General features: G+C 43.2%; 2 protein-coding genes across 8 annotated transcripts; both read right to left on the bottom strand.

Annotated features, from left to right (window-relative positions):
- Positions 1–108: 108 nt before the first annotated feature.
- On the bottom strand, positions 109–4,176 carry LOC125722912 (uncharacterized). 4 transcript variants are annotated; one of them, XM_048999175.1, is made up of 6 exons: positions 4,037–4,176; positions 3,724–3,770; positions 2,865–3,082; positions 2,625–2,753; positions 2,094–2,257; positions 109–1,966 (listed from the first exon to the last, which is right to left on the bottom strand). In XM_048999175.1, the coding sequence occupies exons 3-6, from the start codon at positions 3,064–3,066 to the stop codon at positions 1,754–1,756; spliced, it is 708 nt and encodes a 235-aa protein (XP_048855132.1). In that variant the 5' UTR covers positions 3,067–3,082; positions 3,724–3,770; positions 4,037–4,176; the 3' UTR covers positions 109–1,753. The 4 variants fall into 4 exon arrangements, with proteins under 4 accessions (XP_048855132.1, XP_048855131.1, XP_048855134.1 ...); XM_048999174.1 differs by lacking the exon at positions 3,724–3,770; XM_048999177.1 differs by lacking the exon at positions 4,037–4,176 and having other exon boundaries at positions 2,118–2,257; positions 2,865–3,911.
- On the bottom strand, positions 4,065–17,969 carry LOC125722894 (cytoplasmic tyrosine-protein kinase BMX-like). Of its 4 annotated transcripts, none has more exons than XM_048999141.1 (21): positions 17,836–17,969; positions 11,783–12,077; positions 10,728–10,832; positions 10,429–10,513; positions 10,217–10,336; positions 9,802–9,869; positions 9,387–9,529; positions 8,978–9,037; positions 8,815–8,865; positions 8,663–8,716; positions 8,468–8,524; positions 8,325–8,379; positions 8,141–8,220; positions 7,927–8,054; positions 7,619–7,681; positions 7,350–7,521; positions 6,802–7,018; positions 6,554–6,618; positions 6,219–6,337; positions 5,369–5,526; positions 4,065–5,269 (listed from the first exon to the last, which is right to left on the bottom strand). In XM_048999141.1, exons 2-21 carry the CDS (start codon positions 11,918–11,920, stop codon positions 5,120–5,122), a joined length of 2,088 nt encoding a protein of 695 aa, XP_048855098.1. In that variant the 5' UTR covers positions 11,921–12,077; positions 17,836–17,969; the 3' UTR covers positions 4,065–5,119. The 4 variants fall into 4 exon arrangements, with proteins under 4 accessions (XP_048855098.1, XP_048855099.1, XP_048855097.1 ...); XM_048999142.1 differs by having other exon boundaries at positions 11,783–11,944; positions 17,836–17,928; XM_048999140.1 differs by lacking the exon at positions 17,836–17,969 and adding an exon at positions 12,513–14,359.
- Positions 17,970–18,021: the final 52 nt, after the last annotated feature.

Below are 18,021 nucleotides of genomic sequence, written 5' to 3'. Positions count from 1 at the left end.
TTAGGGATTGTGGTTACAGTATAATCCAAGATGCCTTTAGGCCATAAAATGTTTGGTGCCCTGTAGATTCAGGTGTGGAGGTCGATATCTTTATATTGTGCAACAACATTTTGCTGACAGAAGTCGTTTATTTACATGTGGAAAATTTCCATGGTATGTCGATCTCCGGGGCTCTGCACACAGAACATGGATAAGAAGGAGTTACCATCAGACATGTAACTAATTCACAGGACTCACACATAAATCGACTGAATACACAGTGATCTACTGGCATGTCGAGTTCTTTTGAAGCTGCAAAAAGAAATATTTCAGTAGAAGCACATGACGGGAATCATGCAGCATCCAGAATGAGTCTGAGAAGGTCGTCACTGAATCAGCGTGAAAATAAATAGTAATAATAAACAAAAGTGAACAAGCAATTTTTTTAAAAAAAAGCATGGTGATTATACTTGGCGTGACCAGCATGTTTATCCACAGCAGAAATTACCAGCTACACATACAGTTTTGCCCCAGTCACTTAAATTTAGGGTCTCACTCATGGGTATGGCAGCAAGAGTTCTTATGGGATTTGACCCAGCAACCTTGTGTGAAACTAGAAGTGCAGTGTTGGATTCAGTCATGTCTGTAGCTTTGTCCTCTGGTTAAGTATTAACTGGCTGTTAGACATTCACTGCCATTTTCTGCTGCTGTAAGGGGAAATGGATCAATGCAGACGACATGGCTGAGTGTCGCTCTGTAAAAGTTTACACGTGGTATGTAATTGGAATATAAACGTGCCGAGGTCAGTATTTAGGGATAATGTATAAAACCTTTTTGTTGGCATGGGTTTCTCTTTCATGACTCAGTAGGCCAGTGCTGGTAATGTCCGAGAGTCATGCTTACACACATTCACAGTGTAACATCATTATGGCTGGTGATAGACCAGACAACCACTGTCACTGGCATGCAGGCAACTTTAATTCCGACATTCTACGAAATGACCTTTGATAATCTTCCAGGTACAGGACCAATATCAACCACATAAAGATACTGCTCACAGTTTTTCTCTGCTTGACATATTGGACAAGTTCCTTGAAAACTCTCAGTGGAAAGAGGGGCAAGGATATCCCCCTTTTCCCTAATGTGGCCTTTCCATTTGTCTTCTAACCCCTGACACTGATTGGGGTCACAGGAAGTCTGTGCCAGGCTGGATGAGATTGCACTTTATAACAGCCGGATCCGACTGCCTTACCAGGGGCCCTAGGCAACTTCCGATAGATAAAGCCTGCCCTCATTACAACACACATACACACACTTCATCAGAGTGCATATCTTTGGACTACAGGAAGAAACTCACACAACTCGGAACACAGGTAGGATCCTGAACCCCCAAACTTGGAGGTGTGACGTAACAATGCTACTCTCTGAGCACCACGCCACCCCGTTACCCGCCTCCTTATAACTTCTGTTATAATGGTACAGCATCGATAGGGTAGGCATTTAGCTGGGCATGTTTGCACTTTTGAAATGTATTTATTTTTTAAAACAAGAATCATTTCAGCGTGAAATAATATATGACATAAGAATTGAAATGCGTTTAAAATGTCTGTATAAAATACGTCAATGGCAGTTGTCCAAAAGATAGAATTAATATATAGTTTAATAATAAATAGACGGAGCAGATCACTGAAACACCATTATAAAGACGCAAATACGATTTGCCAAGCGCACATTTTAAAGGTATTAAGCAACTTTATGGAGAGGAGGACTGGCTTCACTGCTCATGAAATATAAAATAGGAGGACTCGCTCTCCGGGGACAGGGGGCCCATGCCTACGATCTCATCGACCGCCTTCATAAACCAGCCGCCGTGAACCGCAGACTCGAAACGACGCGCACTGTCCCGGGCGGCCATCATGTAGAAGACAAAGGAGAAGGCGTCTTCGTCCCGGCTGGAGAAACGCTGCAGCCTTTGCTTTTCAAACTTCTGTAAAAGGATTTATAAAGCTACGCTGACAATAGCACCACCGCACGGTAAAATGCGTACTTATAAAATACGACGGTATTGCTATGAATTATAACACACAGCACAGAGTTGCGAGAGCGCCGCTGACCCCGCGTAAATGATGGCGCTGTACCTCGACGCTGACAGACACCCGGTCACCGCTCTTCTGGCAGCGCAGGAAGGAGTCAGTGTTGGTGAAATTAAGCACCACCGGGATCCCGCGGAAGGGCTCCTCAATAAGGGTTGTCTTGTAGTAGAAAATTGTTATGCTTGCTAAGACAAAGAAGGAACAATGTCACAAATAAGCCTGTAGTCTGACCAAATTATTCAGATTAGTGCAAATTTATACAACTATCTAAACTATTCTGCAAACAGAGTAAGCCTAAGTTATGGTGACTATGAAAAACACGAAGACTTAAAGTTCTCTTTCACCTTATCGATCTCACCCTCATAAAGAAACAGATTATTCTTAAGGTATTAATTCTCTAATATCTGACTTTTAAGTGTGATTTTTCAGCCTACAAAATTCTTAAGTTTATGGTGGCTTTGTTGCAGTATAGGGTTACGTGTGTGCCTCTTAGTCTTTTGGGCTGGTACTTAAATTTTCCCAAACAAACCCTAACCCTGATAAACCGGATACCTGATTTAATGACAGAAGAAGGATCCATGGAGGCCTCGTTGCCGGAACGCCTGATATACTTGTCATGTTTCAGATTCCGTATTGCTAGGTTGTCCTTCATCTTCTCATGGCTAAAATTACATATTCCTGCTGACGTTCCAAAAAAACATCTTGAGTAAAATGATACAAATTGATCGTGCTGAATGATGATACTTATAATATCAACAATTAAAAATGACAAATTAAGTCATGGGGACTTACTAAAAGTGGTGTTGCTAGGACTTGCCACAACCACGTCCTTCAAGGGAGCGCATTCGGCCCCCGTTACGCAGCAGCAGCCGTCACTGACGACATCCTCCTCACAAACAGTCTTCGCCTCATCCTCCCTTATCATCTCCATGCAGAAGGACAAGTGTGTTCTCAAGTGTTGCTTCTCAAGATAGATCTCTGCCTGGGAATCCATGCTGGCCTGTTTGGATCTGTTTTGGAAAGGCAAGGGATGAACAGCAGTGTGGCTGGCATTGGGTTTTCAACAGCTGACCGTCTAGTTCATAAGCCCAATGTGTGTTTTTGGCATGTCTAATTCTGTTTGCCAAATATAGAGCTTTTGGGTTACTGGTCTGGTGTGCAAGTGCTTGGAAAGAACCAAAATATGGAATGGTGTGAGAGCCAGCTTCAGGTTTGGTCAAATGAAGACTGTCTTCTATCACCAATTACGAGGACGGCAGAACATACAGGAATAAAATGAGGAGCTCAGAGCAATTAGATACTGCCAGCCAGTCATTTGACAAAGACTCCCGTGGCCCCAAGCTGATCATGCCTTTGTAAGTATTTGTAAAACAGCAAACGCTTCATATTAAGACCTTGAACAACGACCAAACAGCTAAGATGGTGTGCAGATTTACCATATAAAGAAAGTTTATATGGCTCCAGCAGAAAGCACAGGTGTACAGCTAAAATGTCTATTTTATCTGACCCATGGTCACTGTAAGTGCAAAAAGTGGTGCGTAAAATTGCAACCCACCCGCGGAATCAAAGAGCAAATGCTTATTAAAAGTGCCACTGTTTGATGTACTGCTAAACAAAATGTTTCTAAAAATGTGTGACCGCAACAACTTACCAGTGATGATTATAAAAATATTTAATTATGAAGGTTCCCCGGGCATCCTAATTATTCAGGGTAGAGATATGTATTTCAATTACTCAGCCCTTACAACGCATGACAACAGTGAGGTGTAGATATTATGTGCTGCTCAGGAAACAAAATGATCAATAAATGGCAGCTCTATTACACTATTTATGCCCATAGCAGAAAATCGCCATTTTGACCCTGTGGTTGGCAGGTGCAAAATCCCCCTATGGCCATTATGCTATGGATTAACACGTAAAACAGGTTTCATATATTGAAATACAATGAAGGGAGAAACACATACCTTTAAATGAAGGTAGAAACGGTGCCTGTAAACTGCAGGGTAGCTCTTTTATTCACTGACACTATAATAGAACACAGTCAAAATCAGCAAACAGCCGTCAGAACCTTAGTGACGAGGTCTTTGTAGGTCTGCAGTCAGTGACAAGCTTTTCCGTGATACTTTCCAGTTTTATCACTGCCATAGTACACTGCATCACTGCATTACCACAAACCGCAGCATTAATTTGTTCTGCTTTTTTAATTAATTTATTTTTTTTAACGATTTCACTTTCGAATATGTAGCATTAGCGTAGCAGTCAGGAAAACGGTTCCTGAATTTTAACCAGAAATTATTTAGGATTAAGGTTAGGGACGATTAGGAAGAGCCCACTAATGGCTCACACAGTGTAGGAGGCAGATCCGTGATGGGCAGAGCTGACGGGGTTAAACAAGCATTTGCCAGGAGGGGATGTGGCTAGAGTCAGCAGTCTCATAGTCGTCACGTATCCAAAAATAAAATAATGCAATTTGTGCCATATTTTCATGCACATCCCCCCACCCCCGTTTGGCAGATGGTAATGTCAGTATTTCATTCTCATATTTGCCTGTCAGTGGCCATGTTCAAAAGCTGGTTCTCTGGACATGACGTTAAACAGAAGTAGCATCAGAATTCCTTCTCTGAAGCAGAAGCACATGCCCATGTGGCAGTTGGTCTCCTGTGGTTTGTTGAACATTGAAGATGATTCAATCGTCTCACCGCATGACGTGTCAGGGAAATACGGGGGAGCAGGGCTGGATTCTGGAACTGTGTGTTGAGTAAGTGGTTTCGGTCTTGCATATATACTGAAAAGCCCCCACTACAATATACAATTTCATCCATCCAAACAGCTTTCCCTGCTGAAGGCTCCCAGACATCCCCCCATAATACCGCCACCGTTATTCCCAAGGAAAATCTATACCTGAAACCCATAAACATTAAGAGTCTGAAGAGGACCTTGAGAAGTGCTGCAAATGAGTGATGCAAAATTATCATAAAAGTGTGAAGAGGGAGTTTGTCTTTGGGTATCTTGACTGTCTTGTGAGACTGGCATTTCATGCCACACTGTCACAAGTTTAATTCCTGTTTTGCATGGAAGATTTGGACTTCAGTTATTTTATCGCTGTCATCCCAAACGCTGTCTATGTGTTGCCTGTCCTCATGAAATGCTTGGAGATCCTCGAAGATCTGATGAAAGGGCGGCCTGTCCTGTGGGTTCTGAAGGAAAAGCATGACTGCAGTGACTGCACTTACCAGTAGAACAAGTCCATCCACACTGATACCCTCTGGATGCTGGTCTACACTAAGCAGCCTTACCTGATACCAGCAGCTGGTGATCAGACTGTGGAGCTCCTCGCTGGCCAGCTGGGGCCGGTGTAGTCTGCAACCCTGCATGACCTTCTCAGCCACCTGCTTGTTGTCGTAGGACTCGTATGGCTGTCTGCCCAGGGTATACACCTCCCACATCAACACACCTGTGACCACCAGAGCACCATCATTGTCTGAGTGCTTTGTAGAGCTAGGCCCAAACACAAGCAGCTGCTACATCCAAAGCAAATGTATTCTATTGTGTTCAACTAAGGCCTTAATTTATGATAACCAATTATAATTGATTCAACCGTATTATAGCTCTATGTTATGTGAATTTTTAATAGGCAAAACCAACGCATTATACAATCTAACACCAAATAGATGAAGCAACCACAAAGGTAATAGTTATCACTGTCCAACATACTGTGGTTGTCTGTTTTTGTGACACTCGGCCTACATTGCATTTGCGATGACTTCCTGTGATTCATTTTTTTTGCCAGAAAGATGTGTCCCATATAGTAAGACCTTCAGGTAATACATGAACCAGTAGCCATTAATCAGAGCTGTGAGGGGTCCTTCTATATAAAGGTTAACCTCTCGATAACGTTTGGAACTTGAGCTGTCCTTCAGGTAGTAGTAGGTACACCGTCCCTGGATTGCTGAACAGTCCCTAGATGATGAAATAAGCATTGATGTGGCTTTTCGCCAGCCTAGATCACAAACCTTTTTTCGTTTTACCTGTTTCAGGCAAGAGATATGTGATGCGATGCAGCTGTCCTGCTTTCACAAAGAGTCTCTGCATCCTGCGTACTACAGCGAAGCTAAAACTGCGGAGGCATTCACCAGTGTCACCCACCGAAAGCCCAGACGTCAGACTTGCTGCTGAACCTGGTGTAGCTCAAAACTTCTGGTGCAGACCACCTAACTGGGAACGTGGTCCCTGCTGAGCTTGTATACTGGTCATCCATCACATACCTACGTGAAAAACCAAGACCTTCTCAGACATCAGAGATTTCTCAGAAGGGGGGATTTCTCAGAAAGATTTTTTCAGGCAGGGACAGAAATAAAGCACCGGTGCTGTTGACCTGATGCTACAAACTCATGGCATTTCCTGTTAGCGCAGTTTAATCTAACAGGCCTCTGTCTGAGGTTCTGATTAAAGGAAACATTTCTGATGTTCACTTCGATTACCTGGCCATCCCAAAGTCTGACACTTTAACAGTAAGATTCTTGTGTACCAGGCAATTTCTTGCAGCCTGTGAGAGAAAAGAGTTTTATCTTGTTATTTTGAAATACTGGATTAACATAAACACACATCAATCGGTCTTCCAACAGCTTGTCCATTATGGGGTGGCAGGGGACTAAGGCTCTGTCCTGGGGAGTCCAGGGCAGGGGTACACCCTAGACAGGATGCCAGCCCAAAGGCTGGCACATCTCACCAGGTCCCTGTGTATAAACTGCTGTCTCTCCAGGTAGCACATGCCATCGCACACATCCAGGCAGGTGTCCAGGAGCCGGGAGGGGGGACACTCGTCTCCGTGGGTCTTCAGGTACTCCAGCAGGTTGCCATTTTCCATGTACTCGGTCACGATGTAGAAGGGGTACGCATCTGTGCAGACCCCGTGCAAGGACACCAACTTGGGGTGCTTCAGCCTCCTTCCAAAGGAAACGACACGCAGGAGGTGTAAATGCTCATTTCTGGCGGGAATAACCCTCAATGAAAGGTTTCAACCCATTTGTCACCATCTTCTCCTCGTTTGAATATGAGAAAAACTAAATCGCAATGCTAAAGCAACACCTAAACTGAAACCAAAATTAATGCAAAAAACTTAAAGATCAATTTACAAATTTAGCATTTTGCAAACCAACATGTTAACAGAAGTACAGCTATTTGTTTCACTTTGTGCTATTTTCAATATTGTCATTCCTCTTAGGAGACAGTAGACAGATATGTTGATTATCTCAGCAGGGAGAATAAAAGACTTGCATCATTATCTTGGCCTCTTCGATAAACTCGTCGGTGGACATGGAGCACTCCTTGATGGTTTTGACGGCGATCTCACACCTCCCCTTCCACAAAGCCAGCTGGACCACACCAAATTGCCCACTGCCCAGCTGCCTTACAAGAGTTATTTCCTCCCGACGCAGTTCCCAGTCGCCTGTCCAGATGCAACAAAGAGGAAGCCAGTAGCACTTCCTGTCACTGTTGTGTCAGCCATCATTTCATCGGGTCTCCTCTGTATAGTTCTGCCTTACCATAGCCTGAACTGGGAATTGTATCACTGCCCAGGGCTGGGTGTCGTAATCTCGTCAGCAGCCCTGATGTGAAAACATTGCCTGTTCAGTGGAACAGTCAAGAAATGCCATCTATCTGCAAGGATGGACTGGTACTGTAATGTATACTTTCAGTGAAGGGCAGTGAGGAAGAGTTTACTCATTTGCTACACCTGTTACATTTGTTACAGAGATTAAGGAATTATTTTTACACTGTGTTTCAAAACTTTGTTTTTAAAAGCAGAGGTCAAGCCTGGGACCAAGTTTAGGAAGCGTTTAAGGGGACTAACCTGCTCCATTTAGTTGGTGGTATGCGATCAATTTAGGGATTGAGTCAAACACGAGGTCCTCCGCCAAGTAAAACTGCTTGTCATCGGTAGTATTTATGAGGTAGTGGCGAACCGTCCCTGTTGTTTTGCTACCACCCAAAATACCCAAAATGTGACATCAATGGGATTTCCGGTTATGACATATGAATAGAGTTCGATAACCTTCTGTACTCACTTGAGTGCCAAGCTGAACAATGACACAGTGTACGACCCTTTGTGACTGGAATCCCTCACCAGAAAGCCCCCTTCTTTCCCCTGCACACAAACAGAGGGGAGACCCAATCATAACACTCCTGGGCCCCTTGTGACATCACCAGCAGGGCTGACCAATAGGCACACAGGCCCGAGTGCTCACAAACCATTTGCTGCAAGAGTGTCTCGCTCTTCACTCTGGACATGTTCCCTCCATACCACCTGCCGGGTCAAAATTTTGGATGAGACCCAATAATACATCAACCTGACCTTAAAAGGGCCAACGGAAGGGTACAGTTTAGATACTCACGAGTAGTCCTCCACGTTGTCAGACTGAGGAAAGACGAGGGGCTGGGTGGCTGAATGACTGTCCACATGGGTGAAATGATCAGTATGACACAGGGTCTCCTCACAGGGGTCAATGTGTCATTGACAATGTAGTTGTTAAAATCTTAATTCTGATGTTAGGCCTCACTGAATGTTCAGTACAGTTTCACAGACTTACGTGTCAAAGCTGATGGAACGATCTGACCAGTCCATTTTGTGTTTGTTGTTTTGTCTGTAAAGTTAAAGCATCGCAAAACCCATTCTGAGTAATATAACTGTAATATAACTAAATTCTCACATACAAAACATGGCCATGATTTTCCTACTCACTGACAGTCTATGGTACAAGATCGCTTAGTCAGTCTCTTCCTTGACTCAGTGCTGTAATTAAATCAAAAAAGCACATTGGAATCAGAGAATTTCTCTGTAGTGCCACATGTCACTGACCGCAAGCCTTTTGGCCATTCGAGCTCATAAGGTAAGATTCACCCACAGGGAGTTTCCACCCAGAGCTGCCTCTTGTAAGCACGCAGGGGCAACTCCGCCATGGGTTCTGAGGAAAGCAATAGTGGCTCAGAAATAGACTTAAAACTATTAACCTCCAAACTTTCAGCATCATCATGAATTAACACTCTCGCTCGCCAACAAACCACAAACAACAACATCAGTGTGCACCCTTATATTGCAATTAGCATGCAATTACAGATAGAATTACAGATGGAACTTCCACTGAAGTCCCTCATGTTCTGCCCTTGAGTAAAGAATTGAACATGAAATACATCGTTAAAAAAACACAATGGCTTAAAACCCATTGGGAAGTCTCACTCCAACCATCGCTTCCTCTGGTGAGATGAGGCCCAGTCAGAAGGGGACATATGTGTGCACACAAAAGTTGTTTTTACCCTTCAACGTTTTTCACCTTCCACCTGTGGTCTGTCTCTTGTTCGAGGACGGGCTCGCTGGCATTGTTGCACCAGGTGTCTACAAGGCTTGGTGAGCTCTTCGTTTCCTTCGGGATGGGGGGTAGTGCCAGTCTGTCCCTTCCCTGAAAGTGGCATCAAGGCCTGCACTGAGCTCCACAATAGTGAGCTGGCAACCCTACATACTCCAGCTCTGCCCAGCCAAGCCCAGCCCAGTCCTGCCCAGCTCAGCTCTGCCCAGACCTGCCCAGTCCAGCCCTGCCCAACCCAGCCCAGCTCTGCCCAGCCCATACACCACCAAGCTACATTCATGCCCCAGTCAGTCCAGCCCAACCACTGCAGTCCAAGCTCGCACAGCAATCTAACTCCATGTACCAGCAGTAATTTTGGGATCTACCTCCAAACCAGGAAGAGGTGGCAGGCTTTTGTTGAAGACTGGTGTTGTATTTTCAGATTCACCTGCAACTATTTAAACACAAAAGAACTCAACAGGCATATACATGTTACACATAATTAAATACAGTGAGAGAGACAGAGAGAAAGAGAGACAGAGAGAGAGAGAGAGAGACAGAGAGAGAGAGAGAGAGAGAGAGACAGAGAGAGAGAGAGAGGACACCACATGTTGGCTGACCCCACGCTGTGACACCCAAGCCATGGAAAATGGTGTAGGCGAAGAGAAGCATTCCAATGTACCTGCACTTGTACAAATGGCAAATAAAGGATCTATCATTACTGCTTACTGGTGCCTCACTCACACAGCCCAAAATGCAATACCGCCATTCACCAGCAGATGGCGACATCTGCATACTAACCGGCCTTGGAAAGAGTGCAGCCAGGGGAAGCTTTAGATGTCTGTTTACAGCAGAGAAACCTCCCTTCCACATAGAAACCACTGTGGTACGTCTCCATGAGCTTGGCGTTGTTCCTCGTTCCTGCAAAATGCCAACATTGCACAGCCGGGCCTCGACACGCAGGAGACCAAGGATACTGTAAGCATGGCTGCTGTCAATCCATACGGCCTCACCTTCGCTCAATACCCCCACCCAGCTTCTCCGGCTGTCTTCATCTTTTGCAAAAATATACAGGATTCCTTTATCGTAAACTATCTGCTGTGGACAACAACCTGAGTTCATTAATATGATTCAGAGAGGGCAAACATTTGAAGAACAGAAGGCTTCAGAATGAATGATAAGTGCACATGACCTGCTACTTTGCTCTAAGAGCCAGTCGTAGATGAGGAACCTTGCAGATTGTTGCAGTACTTGTGCAGATTCACAGGCCAATCAGAAGTCTCATTTGGGTACCTGAAGCTGCTTTATGTACCTGAAAAGGGAACTGTCTCTGAACGGGAGCATCGCCTTCAGGCTGCACTGTCTGCACACAGTAGATGCTGTCAATCGCCATGCTGCCTTTCCTGGCTCCTTTTTTCTAGGCAATAACATGAATGGGTTAGAGAGGAAGCACTAGGCCCAGATGTTCACTGGTGAGTAGACCAGCCGACACCATCGTCGGCTACAGCAGGGAAGATGCTGAAGGTGGACGTAGGGTTTGGTTGCTCATTGTGAGAGATGCATCCCATTGGATATACACTATATGGACAAAAGAACCAGGACACCTGGCCATTACACCTACAGGAACTTTTATGACGTCCCATTCTAAATCCATAGGCATCGGTATGGAGCTGGTCCCCCCTTTTGCAGCTATAACAGCTGCCACTCTTCTGGGGAGGCTTTCCACAAGATTTTGGGTGTGTTTGTGGGAATTTTTGCCCGTTTATCAAGAAGAGCATTTGTGAGGTCAGGGTGGATGTTGGATGTGAAGACCTGGCTCACAGTCTCCGTTCTAGTTCATCCAAAAGAGTTTGACTTTCTTTTACTTGAAAAGTCTTTCTTATTCCCTTCCAAAAAATGATGTAGAACAGGCATTCATACTATGATTTCTTAGCAAATTTCTCTGAATATTTTTGGATCTCCACCTGCCTCGGCATATCTTGCCCTCCTATGTGACAGCTACACTTAACAATGTGCCAAAAAACTAAGCTAAGTCAAAGAAAAAAGGATTTTAAGGCGTCATGGTGGAATTTTGAGTCATTCCAGTACAATCCCGGTGGTTCACAATGTCAGTTAAAAACTTATATAGATAAAGGAAATTATTCAGTGACCGTTACAAAAGACATCCACATTTTTATTCAGGCCTACATTGCAAAATTAGGAATATTAAACTTTATATGTGCATTTTGGCCATCTACATATTTGCAGGATTATTGGACATCCAACAATAAAACTGAATAATTAATGCATGTGCTATTTAAAATTCACCTTCGTACTTTTTGTACATTTTTTATGCATCGGTATCTGACTCCAACGGTAAATACTCACCCCCTTCTCATATTCGTAGTAGGTTATGTAATTGCTGGTGAGTTCGAAAAGCCTGTATTTGTAATTCCTTGGGGAGATTATTTTCTTCTGTTGCGACATTTTCATCAGGACCTCCGCCTTGACAACACTGGCTTCCATCTTAGCCGCCCAAACAAGATGTGACTGCGAACAGAGGTGATCATGCAGAAACTACTGAATCACTATGGCTTGTCAACCTTTTTCTTTAATTCATTCATTCATCTGAGCTCCTCTTTCATCACTGAATCTTCTTGAATTCATCTTGAATATATCATGTCTGGTAAAAGACAAAAAAAAAACAAAACCCTGATGACTCCAAGCACTTTGAACATCACTGAGGCATAACCATGGCCCGCCACCCTCCGTGAAGCAGAGATCAGGAAGCAGGTGCCTTTCAGCAGCACACCCCCAGCCGCCCTTGCCCAATGCTAAAAGCTTTTCTTGGAACAGACACCTGTTTGTTTTTCTGATTAATGATAAACTTGCATGTTCACAATGGGCACATTTATGTCACCCGGTCTGATTATTTGCATAGTCCTTTCTGCATCTGATTCCAGCTACAGGGTGTTTTATTACCTGCTGCTCGGACTGAAAACCTTAACACAAATATTTCAATAAACTTTTTACAACTGCACATGAAGTTAGCAATGGGTTTATGATAGCTCCGCTGAAAATATTCCATGATAACACTGTTTTTAGACAGCTCGCTTACCGGCTACCCAACAGGAGCACGTAGTATCCAAAAGCAGCCTTGGTTTCGCAGTTCTGTGAAGCATCAGCCTGACAGATTATTCAGTCTTTTTCTGTTTTTTTTCCCCAGTTCTATTGTTTTCTTCCACCTTCCTCTGTTTTTCCTTTTTCACACTCAAGGAAATGTGGTTGTTTTTGTGCCAAAATAGTTGTGTTTTGCATGCAGTGACCTCAAGATAAACGGATATTCAAAACATTTTATTGTGCTTTAAAGCTAAAAGTTGCACCGCGGTGTTTCGGCACGACAGATGGTCAACAATAAAATATTCAGCTTCTGATGCGAAAAACGACGGGAGAAGAATCTGTAATAAACCCCCTTTTTTACAGTGAAGCTCGCTGAGGAAAATGTTTGTGCATGCACTCATCTCCAGGTAGCAATGTTGGAGGTAATGATCATCGACAGAGCACAGTGCTGTTAACACCCCTGCAGGGATGCTCGAGGCAGACGAGATAGACTGTAATGGAAATACTGTACTTACTCTTCGAGAAGATCAGAGTGGAAAAACAATGTACAGACAGAGTGGAAAGACAACCTTATCAAAATTGCAAAGAAATGTAAGCTTAACAACTGTGAGAACTACACAAGGATCACAATGTCCATACTGAAAAAAATTGTGCATTGGGATCGTCTTAAACATAATGAAAGGCAATGCTGACAGTCAGCCACGTGACCAGCAAGGTGGCATTTGCAGAGTCCAGCCCTGCACAGACCAGACTGTAATGCTGAGCATGATGACTTGGCAGTCAACGGAATGGGAAGTCCCTACCCCACATCAGTTTCACCAATAATGAAAATCTGAGACTCTGGGTAGAGAGACACTTGGAAAGTTCGCTGACTTTATGGTGTAAGAGTCAAGCTTATTAACATCACCAAGTATTGATATTTCATAGTGACCTTCGTCAGTACAGTACAGTAAGGACCAGAGCCAGGCAAGGGTCCCTACTTTCACCTGTCCTCTACTTGTTTGTAATTGATAGGATGTAACTGTGTAAACGTGTCTGCAGCTAGAAGGTGTGCATAATGATTCATTACATTAGAAATGCTGGCAATGGCATTTAAATAAAGACTTTAACATAAAGAAGTGAAACTGTAAACATAGATATCACGGTTAATCCTTATGTCCGGTATACTTTCAAACTGATACTGTAAACACTGCATGTGGGTGGTAAATGACAGAGCTGTTACATGCAGGTGTGAAGGCACAGGCTGAAAGGGCAGCTAATAAGAGGAACTGTGTACAGTAGTGATACCCGTGGGGCATGGGGCACGGGGAGACCCCCACAAGGGTGTTGTTCTATCAAATGTTCCTGCATGTTGGGGAAAGCATTGAGGCGAGTAGGGTTGTCATGGCAATGGCTCTCACATGGGCCCACATTGCCAACGGTCACACCCTGAGTGGCTGCCATCTTCTGTCCTTTGGATGAGATTTAAAAGCAAGGTCCCGACTCTGTGAGGTTGTAAAAGATCCCTGGGCATCTTTCAAAAGAGTAGGGGTGGTGCCTTGATGTCCAAGGGAAAAATTGCCCACCGTGGCCATATCAGATCTAGCCTCCTAATCATCCCCTCTATCTAACTGGTGAATTCTCTCCTGCCCCTTCACCACCTTAGCTACTGTGTGGTGAGCGTACTGGTGCAGAATGGCTGCCGTCGCATCATCCAGGTGGGGGCTACACAGGAATTGAAGTGGCTCCCCACTGGTTCTGTAAAGAGCTTTGGGTGACTTGAAAAATGCTAAATAAATGTAACATTCATTCATTCATGGTGTGGGGCTTCCTAGAGGACTGAATGCAGCTTATAGTGCATTTTACGAACCCACAGGACCACAGCATAACCACACACCTCCCCCCCCCCCCCCCCCCCGGTTGTTCACCCACAAGAATGATTTACATACATAAGCTGTTCTGTCCAAATAAATGACGAACTGCATTTTGAAAGTTATGACAGGCAAGATTACCAGTATTGCCTGATTGGATCAATAAGAAGCAGGTTAAACCAATCAGTAACTAAGAACAAACTATAATCTCACCCAACACACACTTTGAAGTCTTTCCTAAGTAAACTATGTGTTTTCATTGTGTTGTAGCACTTGTTTAATTAATTAAAGGCATCAGGATAGTAAACAACATTACATATGTTTCATATACATATTGCTATCGGCTAATAGGAAAATGAATTATGTAAATCTTTGAAATTCAGGTGATGAAAATTTTCTGAGACAAACAAAGAATCTTCTGGTTCTTGTTGGAAACAACTGCCCGTCAGTGAATGACAGTATAATACTCTTCCTGAGTGAGTAGTTCTTAGAAGAAATATTTTTTTCCAAAATAAACTAATGAATAAAAGAGCCATACTGTATTCATAGGAACGGTGAAAAGCATATTGTTCTAATTTCCCAACTTGGCTTCAGTGTTACGGTACTAAATACAGTGTAAGGAACAAAAACATTTATATTGTGGGGTCTAATGACATGGGAAGGGAGTTTTCTAAATGACAAAGATAGTTGGGTGTGTGATTATTGTGAACATACAAATTGCGAGGTTTTTAAGGCTTTGAATTAAAGAGAATTTGTACCTCTTTCAAAATTAACTGAATTATGACAACAGAGAGAATTCAACAGATAATTCAAACAGAATTCAGAATTCTGGTGTACTTGTTTCAGTTGCACAATGAGCAAAGCCTTTGTAAGCTGCTGACCCAGATCCGCTGGGTTCGGAAAGGCAGTGTCATGACCTCTCTCTCACACACACACACACACACACACACACACACACACACACACACACACACACACACACACACACACACACACACACACACACACACACACACACACACACACACACACACGCACGCTCCTTCCATGGCACTGACGATTTACGTTTTGTGGGTGGTGACAATCACAGGAGCAGGGTGTCAATAAAGTCCATTTGTTATTTCAGGGGCTTCTTGGGTGTCTCAAGAGATACACAGAACTCATCAATACCTAATGCCCCCCTCCCCACCCACAAAACAGATTCTTGCTTAAATGATTAATGACTGGATTGTTTATCATCTTACATAACTGTCGTGCATATATCAACTGAGCTTGGGCAGTGGGAATCTTCTTTCAGACCGTACAGTTACTTCCCATGCAGTATCTCTTCCTGAATGACTTACCTGCTACGCCATGGCCTGTGCTTTTGGGAACAATTCAGATTCATCTAAATTTAAATGATTAATATCCCATAAGATAAACCGACTGTTACCGTGATCAGCTTACCAGTCACAGAGACTGAACATTTAAACTTTCCTCTACCAATAATTTCACTTTAAAACATCTGTTCTAGCCATTTAAAATGAGGTTAAAGCCTTAAATCCAAAGGTTGACAATGTCTTGTTATTTTTTTGGCGGAAAAAATTGTAACTAAAGCCACGGCATATCGTCCCTGAGATTATGTCATTCCCAGCCAAACTATGTATAAAACAGAGTAAATAAAATGTTGAGAGTATGTGGCCTATTTATGTTTCTCACAACTGACTGATTTATTGAACATTTACGTGCAACTAAAATGTATCGGTATGCACAACAATGTGGTAATAGATTGTCTGTTTTGTCAGCTTCTAACAACGGAAATTGGGCAAACCTGTTAAGGAAATATCAAGCGTGGTTTGCTGGTTGTATGAATGGATACTATGGTTGGAGTGTAGGGGAATAGCTCAGTCTAGATCTGAAGGCGGGTTTGCTGTGAGTAAACCTGTCTGGGCTTCATTAAAAGGGTAATGATTTTCTAAGCATGTGGGCAAAAATTATGGAAATTTTGATTTTGTAGAGTCTCTGACAGACTTTATCTTTGCATTCTCTGCTTGTAGAGTTTACAGGTCTTAATGAACAGAGCATGCTGCCAAATTGGGCATAGATTTTGTTTGGGTTTTCAGTTATTATTTTGAAATCATTCATTATCCTGTTTATCTTCAGTAAAATGATTCCCTTAGATCAGTGATTTCCAATCCGGTCTTCAGGAACCCACATTCAATCCACCCCCTCAGCTCCCAGGCAGACAGTCCACATTTTTGATACCTGGGAGCTTTACACTTTACACATCCCTCGACTCTTTTTATTAACACATCTTTTGTCGCAGACCTCTGAGCCAAAATGACCCCTGTAAACAGACCTTCAGCCAACGCGCAACACCATCACGTCACCATGTGACAAAAAGAGTAGAGAGCATTTAAATCCACTGAAGATTGTGATAGGACAAGGAGGAAGAGAAGACATGGGTGGATGGAATCAAGGGTCTTGTTTTTGTGTTCTTCAGTAATTCACTTTCCGATGCTTGGTCTCAGTCGCAATGTGGTGCTACTGAAACCATATCCCTAAACAACAGCATTGGACAGACAACAGGATTTGTGTGACAACTGGCTGCAAACTACTTAGAAACCAGGACTGCCTGCTTACAGATTAATACTTATTTCTAAATAACGGTCTTGCCTGGGTCCAGTCTTCAAATTACTTTGTGTTTCAGATCCTGGAGGAATGTCTGTGCATTTTCCCATCTCCAGGTGGACTGTGGGTGCCCATTTTACCTGACAATATAATATTCTGCACTCCAAGTGCTGCGCGAACGTCTGACAGCACACAGCAGTGTGAGAAAGCACATTACTGTAGTCGATTTAAATTGCTTGTATTGGTGTGATTTCTTTTTTACTGGAGCTTTTTCAGAAGTGAAAAAATGCATCATTAGTGCACATCCTTTGTTTATGTTTTTGATTAAAACTTATCACAAAAAAGTTAAATAATAAAAAAGATTTTTTTCAGCTTCCCCAGCACCATTTCTCATTAATAAAGTATATTTTCATAGCAACCCTGAGTTGTTCAAGGGCATCATGGTTGAAGAAAGTAGGTCATGAGGCAGAACAAAGATTTTAAACAGTTTTTACAGGGACTTTGGCAAGAGGGAAAATGTTATTTTCTAATTAAAAAAGAAACCAAAAACAACCAGATGTTCAGCTAAACGACTTGGCAAACGATTGTCAGAAGAGCGTTCTCAGAAACCCTGCCAAAATTAATATTAGGTCACTCCCATCTAGTGCGATTTATTAAACACAAGTTAATAATTGCGGTTCTTGTTATACATGTTTATTCCATCATAACTGAAAGATTTTGTTAGCACTGTCAAAAGGCCCGTAAAATCGGTGCCAGTAATGCGTTACTTCTGCTCTCACCAGACAGAAGACCGACCTGCAACCTCCACCACATATGAAGTAGTGCATTAAAAATAACTTATTTTGAAAACACGCAACTCACTGTGACTTTCGGGGATTTGGTGCCTGACCATTTCCGCCCATGCGCAGAAATCGGCGCACGACGACTGCAACGTCGCACGGGCTGCGATCTTCGTATCAGGAAACAACCTACCGTACATCACGGTACATGCAGGCAAACATGTCAAAGATGCTGATGTAGCTCTGTGAGTCTGCAGTTTGTGCATTT

The sequence above is a fragment of the Brienomyrus brachyistius genome, unplaced genomic scaffold (assembly GCF_023856365.1).
Source record: "Brienomyrus brachyistius isolate T26 unplaced genomic scaffold, BBRACH_0.4 scaffold44, whole genome shotgun sequence".
NCBI lineage: Eukaryota > Metazoa > Chordata > Actinopteri > Osteoglossiformes > Mormyridae > Brienomyrus > Brienomyrus brachyistius.
Note: the sequence above shows the minus strand (reverse complement) of the source record. Positions and strands in the feature narration are given on the sequence as shown.

Bases quoted from the DNA above. Each gene is read 5' to 3' on its own strand.
- LOC125722894 (XM_048999141.1), bottom strand. From the start codon at position 11,920: ATGGAAGCCAGTGTTGTCAAGGCGGAGGTCCTGATGAAAATGTCGCAA. The intron at 7,682-7,926 runs GTTAGTCCCCTT...TTTTCACATCAG, and splicing joins CCACCAACTAAATGGAGCAG to GGCTGCTGACGAGATTACGA. The intron at 6,619-6,801 runs GTGAGATGTGCC...TTTCTCTCACAG, and splicing joins AGTTTATACACAGGGACCTG to GCTGCAAGAAATTGCCTGGT.
- LOC125722912 (XM_048999175.1), bottom strand. From the start codon at position 3,066: ATGGATTCCCAGGCAGAGATCTATCTTGAGAAGCAACACTTGAGAACA. The intron at 2,258-2,624 runs GTATCCGGTTTA...TCTTTGTCTTAG, and splicing joins TTCTTCTGTCATTAAATCAG to CAAGCATAACAATTTTCTAC. The intron at 1,967-2,093 runs GTCAGCGGCGCT...ATCCTTTTACAG, and splicing joins AGCGCCATCATTTACGCGGG to AAGTTTGAAAAGCAAAGGCT.